This window comes from Vigna unguiculata, chromosome 7, assembly GCF_004118075.2.
Source record: "Vigna unguiculata cultivar IT97K-499-35 chromosome 7, ASM411807v1, whole genome shotgun sequence".
Lineage (NCBI taxonomy): Eukaryota > Viridiplantae > Streptophyta > Magnoliopsida > Fabales > Fabaceae > Vigna > Vigna unguiculata.
The window spans coordinates 11,816,966-11,825,334 of record NC_040285.1 but is presented as its reverse complement, the minus strand read 5'-3'; the positions used below and the strand labels follow the sequence as shown (position 1 = coordinate 11,825,334).

The following is an 8,369-nucleotide window of genomic DNA, read 5'->3' as shown; positions in this document are numbered from 1 at the left end:
GGAACTTCCTCCTAAAGACATCCCAAGTAACTGGTTCCTACCTATCTTCCATGATGAACTTCATGCTGATCCACTAGTGCTCAGCCTCACCCGTGAGCATGTACACTGCGAATGCTAGTCTACTCTCCTCGAGGCACATCTTAGCATCAAATATTCTCTCCAGATCTTTCAGCCACTAGTCTGCTGCGTCCGAATTGGTCTTGCCTCCAAACTTCACTAGGTGGTGTTTCAGAAAGTCCTCCAGACTCCACTCCTTGGCCGTAGGTCGTGGCTCTGGGCCAAAAGCAGGGGCAGCTACCATGTTCTCCTCCAGTTGGCAGAGGGCCTCCATATGTTGTCTGTGAGCGTCCTCAACAGCCGCCCTAGCAGCCTCCATCTGCTGCATCACCAGTTGTTGCTGCTCAAGTGCTGCTTAAGTGCTGCTCAAGTGTTGTCGCATGTCGCTGCATTGATGCCTCATGTTGTTGCATCATTGCCGTACTTTGCTGCATCATAGCAGCTACCATTGCTTCAATCGCTCTGGCGATATCTGGCACATCACCCTAGGAAGATTGCGGAGTCCTACGAGATGGTGCCATAGTTCATTGGCACACATCACTTGGTTAGGCTCGATAAGACAGGAATTAGTTAAGAATACTCAAAAAGACACAAAGAAAGCTAAGCGGACACCGAAGTCCATAGACCTAAGGAATGACCGCTCTGATACCATAAATGTAACATCCCAAAAACTGGATAACCTCATATTAATAAAACATCACATACATGAATATTAGGAGAGTACGGAGTTTAGAGTATAAAGGTGTACTGTTTGCCAAATATACCTAGATTACATGAAAAAGGCTCCACACGGCCCAAACAAAATACACTAGAAAAACAAATAATTATACTAGGTCTTGTTCGGACAAAAGAATCATAACTAATAAAATCCTTCAGTGATGGGCCCCACAGGGGGCCCAATACCCATCCAATCCATCAAGCTGCAGCATCCCTATTATCATTACCACTGCCAGGGGTTCTCACATCTGCTCACATCAATGAAATTGATGATCATTGCAATAGAGAAAATCACGCACAACATACAAGCAAGCAAAAGGGTAAGCTAGTGTAAAGGAAACATATATCATAACAGTCAACATGTAGTTTACAAAATCAGTCACAAAAAGCAGACATTCATCCATAGATTACCAAATCATTTGAAACCCCAAGACTCGACTTATCCGAATACGTAAACTGAGGCACCACCACCAAGCAGTGGAATTACGTCCTAGCAGTGAGGCGTCACCACGAGGCCTTCGCGGAATTACACCCTTACAAGAGGCACCACCACGTGGCCTTCGTGGAATTACGTCCCGCCCTTGAGGCACCATCACGATATTCGCGTGGAATTACGTCCTTATGTTGAGGCACCACCATGAACTCTCACCACGAGGTTTATGGAATTAAGTCCAATAGGGGAGGCACCACCAGGGACTCCCATCAGGAGGGTCCATGGGATTACGTCCGACGGATGAGGCGCCACCATGAGCTCTCGCTACAAGAGTCATGGAATTATGCCCTGCTCACACTTTGTACATGATTCACCAACCAATCAGAAAGTCCCCACAATACTAATATCATGCATAGCAACCCATCATACAGCTCATGCTTTCCAATTCAAACACCATGAAGCAAGATATCATTTACATCTCAACCCCACATATAATCAAGGCATCATCCCTCAAACTTTTCTAGGAAAGCATCCAAGTCAAACAAACAAACAACCACGCCATTGGCCATTCATGCTATAGCACAAAACCTACCTCAGCCTCGCTTAGGCTAGAAGACCTCGCTCAGGCGAGAGATCCTTTCGCTCAGGCGAGCTCCTTCTCGTCTAGGCGAGAACGTGAGTAGTGGAACAATGGTTCCTGCGGGTTCTCGCTCAGGCGAGCTCATTCTCGCCTAAGCGAGATCACTCCTCGCTCAAAAAGAAGGTGAGTCGCTTGGGCGACAGCTCGCGTAGAAAAGCTTGGGCGAGCCTCTTTTAGTCTCGCTTGGGCGAGGCATGCTCGCTTGGGCGAGAAAACCAGTGCCCGCCACTGTTCTTCCATGCAGCAGTCACACAACACACTCCCAAAAGTTAAAACGACATTCTCATCAACTCACAGTAGCATCCAGACCATAGAATCATGCAATAACAGTAGAACAAGCAGAAAATGAACTAGACAAATGGACTCTAGCTTCCCTTACCTGGAAAGAGCTAGCGGAAAATCTCGACTCTTAGGCTACGAGCACCATAGTTTAGGGGGTAGATCTGGGGAGCTGAAAGGAACGGTGGAAACAGTTGCCAAAAGGGTTATCACGGTGAACCCTAACTGAAAATACGAAAATCCAAAAGAAAGGGGAGAGTACGGACCGAAAATACTTACGTGGATGAGGGAAACTCTCTTGGGATCAAATGGGTCTCAAAACCCTAACAAAGCACTGACGAAGAAGATTGGGAGAGCAAGACGGCTGTGATTTCTATAAAGGCAAAAAATGAGAGGGTTAGCTGAGATTAGGGTCTTTATTACCTTATGGGCCAGCCTTAGGCCCAACTCGATTTGAGACCGCTCCTCTAGAATTATGGTAGAAAATAAATGGGTTTTACATAATTAAAAAACAAATTGACAAAAATAAGATTGGAATTCAGTCCCGAGACCCGAATTCCCACTTGAAAGAAAACCCTACTATCATTGTAATATTTAAGCACATTATACTATACATGTGAATAAAATAAGAAACCATACTTATGGAAAAAAAACTATTTTTTGGATTTTAAAATTCGGTTAAGTTCTTTTTTGAATTTCGAAAATTGTTATTCTTTCTGAGCCAGATTTTAATATACGATAGAGTTTTTTTTATTGGATTTCGAAATCCAGTTATGTCTCCAAATCTGGTAACTGAATTTTGAGACGTTCATTGTTTTATTATTCGACATCTGGCCGGGTGGGGGGTGGGGTGGATGGGTATGAGAAAGGTGAAATGCAGTGTGTAGGGTGAGGGTGATGGGGTAATTCTAAGGAGAGAGGATTTTTTTTTTTACTTAGACAATGGTAAAAGGGTAGGATTAATAAGGAAATTTGAAAATGTTTAGCGTACAGACGAAGTACTTTGAGGTGCAGGAAGAAGACCTCAGATATAAATATTAAAAAAATGGGGGCTTCTCCCTGCACCTCCAATAGTTCTTCTGTACCCCCAAAAAAGACTGTTATGCCCTTATTTACTACGGGTGAGAGAGTGGGTGAAAGTGGGTGGAACACAATAAATTTCATTTACTGCGTCGCCAACGTCCTGCACCCCCAAAACGTTATTTCTTCTACTCGCGTTTCGTTTGTTCTCCATCCCAGTATCGGTTTTCATTTAAAATTTTGCTCTCATTCTCTGTGGTCCGTGGTCCCTGAGAGTTTTAATTTTTTTGTCCTTCATTCGTTCATTCTCTCTGGTGGTGGTAGTCCCTCTTGGTTTGTATCACTTTCATTTATTTTTTTTAAAGAATGTTACACCAATTACTCTCAGTGTCTTAACTTTTTGTGGTTATTGTGATCGAATGTTGTGTTTAGGATTGTGAGTAACTGCGCTATCTTCTCTCCAAGTGCTAGTTCCCATCCAGGTTAACCTTCACCTTCAAGCTTAAGTTTTTTTCTGTTTGCATGTGAAACGGAATTTGTTTTCCGTTGGATAAACTATATAACGAAATCTTTTATGAAACGGATTGTGGAATGCGTTTCAAACTTTTACCAAACGGAATACAAAAGCCGTTTTACGAAAAAATCAAAATGTATGGGAAACGGATTACAGAATCCGTTTCATAACACTTTGAAACGGATTCTGTAATCCGTTTCAAAAAAAAATTGCAAATTTTTTTACGAAACAGATTACAGAATCCGTTTCATAACACTATGAAACGGATTCTGTAATCCGTTTCGTAAAAAAATTTGCAATTTTTTTTGAAACGGAATACAGATTCCGTTTCATAACACTGTGAAACGGATTCTGTAATCCGTTTCAGAAAAAAATTGCAATGTCTCCATCAAGCTCGAACATCAATTTCTCCATCATCATGCATCCTGAATAAAGTATTTGATGATTGAAAAGAAAAGATTGATTAGAAAAATAAGGTTTCACAAACAACTATGCATGTCTCAACAACAAAGAGAATAAACCGCATTAAAGAAATGCTTTCAACAAAGCAGATGAATTCACACCCTTCAGACAAATGTGTGGTGGCAGATTGGTTTCTACACAACAGGGGCTCCACAAACACAAGAAAATAAAAAATGTCACCATTCATAGGTGTGAATGGTGGTGCATTGCATTTGTGAACAGAGAGCAAATACATGGAATTGTAAGCCACAAAAAGTTATATCCTACTTTATAAAAGATTTAGAGAATAGCTATCATCAGATATAATTAAAAAGGGGTACAAGATATCACTATAATTTCTTATTTTTAATTGAAGTGACATAGATGTATAAGATATCAAACTAGCTCCATCAAATAAATAATGGAACATAATATGATAAAAAAACTTGCGTTGAGCACATAAACTGACCACCTATTAATTGATGCCAGGGATTTCTGACCACCCAAAGTAATAAGTGTATTAACTGCGACATAAGTTGTGGCAATATGAGGCATCCGTAGAGAACATTCCAAGGATATAAATAATTCATTACTCTTCTCCAACACTAAAGAATAGAAGTAGAACCTAAACCTAAACTCCCTTTGTAATGTTCTCTTTACCTTTGCAAAAGCACAAAAATTATACTATGTAGGAAACGGATTTCACAAACCGTTTCAAAAAAAAAAAAAACCCTAAACGGAATGTGAAATCCGTTTCATCTATGTAGGAAACGGATTTCACAAACCGTTTTAGAAAAAAAAAACCTAAACGGAATGTGAAATCCGTTCCATCTATGTAGGAAACGGATTTCACAATCCGTTTCAGAAAAAAAAAAAAAAACTTACTACAAAACGGATTTCACAAACCGTTTCAGAAAACAAAAATAAATAAAACCCTAAACGGAATGTGTATTCCGTTTCATCTACCTAGGAAACGGCTTTCACAAACCGTTTTAGTAAAAAAAAAAATCCTAAACGGAATGTGTATTCCGTGTGATCTACCTAAACGGCATGTGTTCCCTTTCACGAATGTTACAAACGCATCAATGAAATATAAAAAACAAGACATGGATCAGTGAAATATCGCTAAAATCAATTACAACATACACACTTAACTGCGCAAATGGAGAAGATGGGGTTGCACGAAAACAGGAGCCTGCGTGCGCTGCTGGGAGAAGAACAACGGAGAAGAACACTAACAGCGGGAGAAAAAGGATGTGGAGAAAAAGGATGAGGAGTGTGTGGAGGTGGGGAGGGTGCGTGGGAAGAAGAGGAGGGATAAAAGAGGTCAAAGATTCTTGGGGGTGCAGGGGGTGCAGGCTGGAGCAGGGAATCTGCTTTATTTGGGGGGTGCAGTGTATGGTTTCGGGGGTGAAGAGATACGCGGTGAATGGCTTCACAGTAACTGATTTTTTTACCATAGACAAACATGGAAATAATTTAGGTTTTAGAGGTACAAGAGAAATCATTGAAGGTGTAGGGAGAAGCCCAAAAAAAATTGGGTCGGTGAAGAAGTTGGGCCACAATAACCCAATGTAAAAATTGCCACTTTTCGGGAATATTAAAATTTGTTGCAATATCCGCGTTGCGTGAGGACTAATTGCTCACGACGTCGTTTGCAAACGCGGCATTGTTTGTCCACATTGCAATCATCGACGCTGCGACCGTATTTGCCTTCAACCATACGCCAACAACCCAAGGGAACACTCGTTTACTTCGATCTTCAGGTCATTGCTCCTTTCCTTTCCCTAATTTCTCATTTCCAATTTCCAACGGTCAAAACCTAGCCGGTCAAAAATGGGGAAAACTGCCTTAGCCACCGTCGTCGCCGCCTTCCTGCTCCTCCTTCTCGTTCCCCCCTCCACGGCGGAGATAAAAACCCTCACCATAACCTCCGACACTCGCCCCATGATCCTCTTGGAAAAATTCGGGTTCACGCACACTGGCCACGTGTCGATCGCGGTATCCTCTGTGTCCGTTGTGGCGTCGTCAGGGTCGCAACCAGACCCTTCCCGGTTAGGGTTCTTCCTCCTGAGCGAAGAGTCCCTTCTCCAAGTCCTAATTGAGATCCAGCAAAACCCTAGCTTCTGCGTCCTTGACTCGCACTACATCAAGAGCCTTTTCACCTTCCGCGACCTTTCTCCCCCTCCAGCCGCCTCCGTCAACCGCACCTTCCCCGTTACAATCGCCAATGAATACAGTCTCTTCTTCGCCAATTGCGCGCCCGAAACCTCCGTCTCCATGGCGGTCCACACGGCGCTCTACAACCTCGACCCCGACAACTCCCGCGACTACCTCTCCGCCGGCCAGACCCAGCTTCCCTCCCTTTTCTCCCTCTTCTCCGTCGCCTACTTCGCCTTCCTCGGCCTCTGGCTCTACCTTTGCCACTCCAACCGCCGCTCCCTCCACCGGATCCACCTTCTCATGGGTGCCCTTCTTCTCATGAAGGCCCTCAACCTCCTCTGCGCCGCCGAGGACAAGCACTACGTCAAAATCACGGGTACACCCCATGGCTGGGACGTCCTCTTCTACATCTTCCAGTTCATCCGCGTCGTCCTCCTTTTCACCGTCATCGTCCTCGTCGGCACTGGCTGGTCCTTCCTCAAACCTTTCCTCCAGGAGCGCGAAAAAAAGGTCCTTATGATCGTCATCCCCCTCCAGCTCCTCGCTAACGTCGCTTCCGTAGTCATCGGTGAAACCGGCCCCTTCATCAAGGACTGGGTCACTTGGAACCAGGTCTTCTTGCTCGTCGACATCATCTGCTGCTGCGCCATAATCTTCCCTATCGTCTGGTCCATTAGGTCTCTCAGGGAAACCTCCAAAACCGACGGAAAAGCCGCCAGGAACCTCGCCAAGTTAACCCTCTTCAGACAGTTCTACATTGTTGTCATTGGCTACTTGTACTTCACGCGCATTGTTGTCTTTGCACTTAAAACCATTGCGGCGTACAAGTACCAGTGGGTGAGCAATCTCGCCGAGGAGACTGCTAGCCTAGCCTTTTATGTGGTCATGTTCTACATGTTTAGGCCTGTGGAGAGGAATGAATACTTTGTGCTCGATGAGGAGGAAGAAGAGGCCGCGGAGATTGCCCTCAGGGATGAAGAATTTGAGCTGTGAAACAAATTCACTGACTACATATCAGGTTCTTCAATCACTTTGTTGCTACTTGATAGTTGATCCATCTACTGTTAGAGATGTGTCGATACTTGAATACTGTGTCAGTATGTTAAGTTTTTGTGTGTGTTTGCAATTAATATGCGGAACAGAAGAGAAGGAAGAGTGTGATCATGTTCTCTGCCATTTTCACTTTAGGAGCCGTACTGTACACGCTTAGTTGTTACTTCTCTCTCAAATGCATTTTTACTGTCCACAATCTCAACTTTTCTTGTTGTTCTCTATTTTTGTTCAGGGTTGTCATTTAATTAGTGATAGCAATTGCTTCTTGATTTATGTTACATAGGATGTCTTGCAGTTTTCTTCATGTGTGTGTTCCTTCTATGATAAAAGGCATTCCTGTCATAATTTGTAATATTGATTGATTTTTAGATTTAATTCACAAGGGCTTTGATGTTTTTTTATCAGTGCATGGTTGCATGCGTGGATGACTTAGGAGAAAATTGACATATTGAGCAAATGAAGGTGCAATTGAACAGAGTAATACCTGGCTCCGCATTTTTTTTCAGAGTACCTTGAAGCAAAGCAAGACTTGATTGATGGGCAAGTGGGGATTTTGTGGTTTAACTATACTGCGTAACTAGTTACGTATTAAATGTATGTATGATTTTTTATTCGCCCTTGGTATTTACTTGTTCTATTTTGTGAAAGATGTGCTAGAAATGCTGTTGTGTTTATTGTTTGATATATAAACTGTGCAGACTCATATAAAACGGATACTCAGTGTAGAGTTTCCTGCTTGAAAGCGTTAGAACTAGTCACCTTATGTCTGTTCTTATCTCAGTGAACTTCACTTGTTTAGGAAAAAAAGCCCGACCTTACGTTGTAAAAGGTAGGCCATATTGGTTTTTACATCATAATCTCTCTGGTATTCGTAGTGTTTCCCCAACCGTTCGAGTTGAATGGAGTATAGATCTAGTTCTGCGTGAGAGGATAATCTTCTATTGGTGCTCATGTAGAAACTGAGTATAGTTCTAGTTCTTGAAGTTTGTTGATGCAACAGAAAAGTTTATGAACTTTTAAGGCACAGGATATAATTTGTGTTGGTTTACTCA

General features: G+C 42.8%; 1 protein-coding gene across 2 annotated transcripts; it reads left to right on the top strand.

Moving 5' to 3' along the window:
- Positions 1–5,733: 5,733 nt before the first annotated feature.
- LOC114191471 (protein GPR107-like) lies at positions 5,734–8,369 on the top strand. Of its 2 annotated transcripts, none has more exons than XM_028080651.1 (2): positions 5,734–7,282; positions 7,824–8,365. In XM_028080651.1, exon 1 carries the CDS (start codon positions 5,938–5,940, stop codon positions 7,255–7,257), a length of 1,320 nt encoding a protein of 439 aa, XP_027936452.1. In that variant the 5' UTR covers positions 5,734–5,937; the 3' UTR covers positions 7,258–7,282; positions 7,824–8,365. The 2 variants fall into 2 exon arrangements, with proteins under 2 accessions (XP_027936452.1, XP_027936451.1); XM_028080650.1 differs by having other exon boundaries at positions 5,738–7,282; positions 7,723–8,369.

Coding starts and splice junctions, on each gene's coding strand:
- LOC114191471 (XM_028080650.1), top strand. CDS start 5,938: ATGGGGAAAACTGCCTTAGCCACCGTCGTCGCCGCCTTCCTGCTCCTC.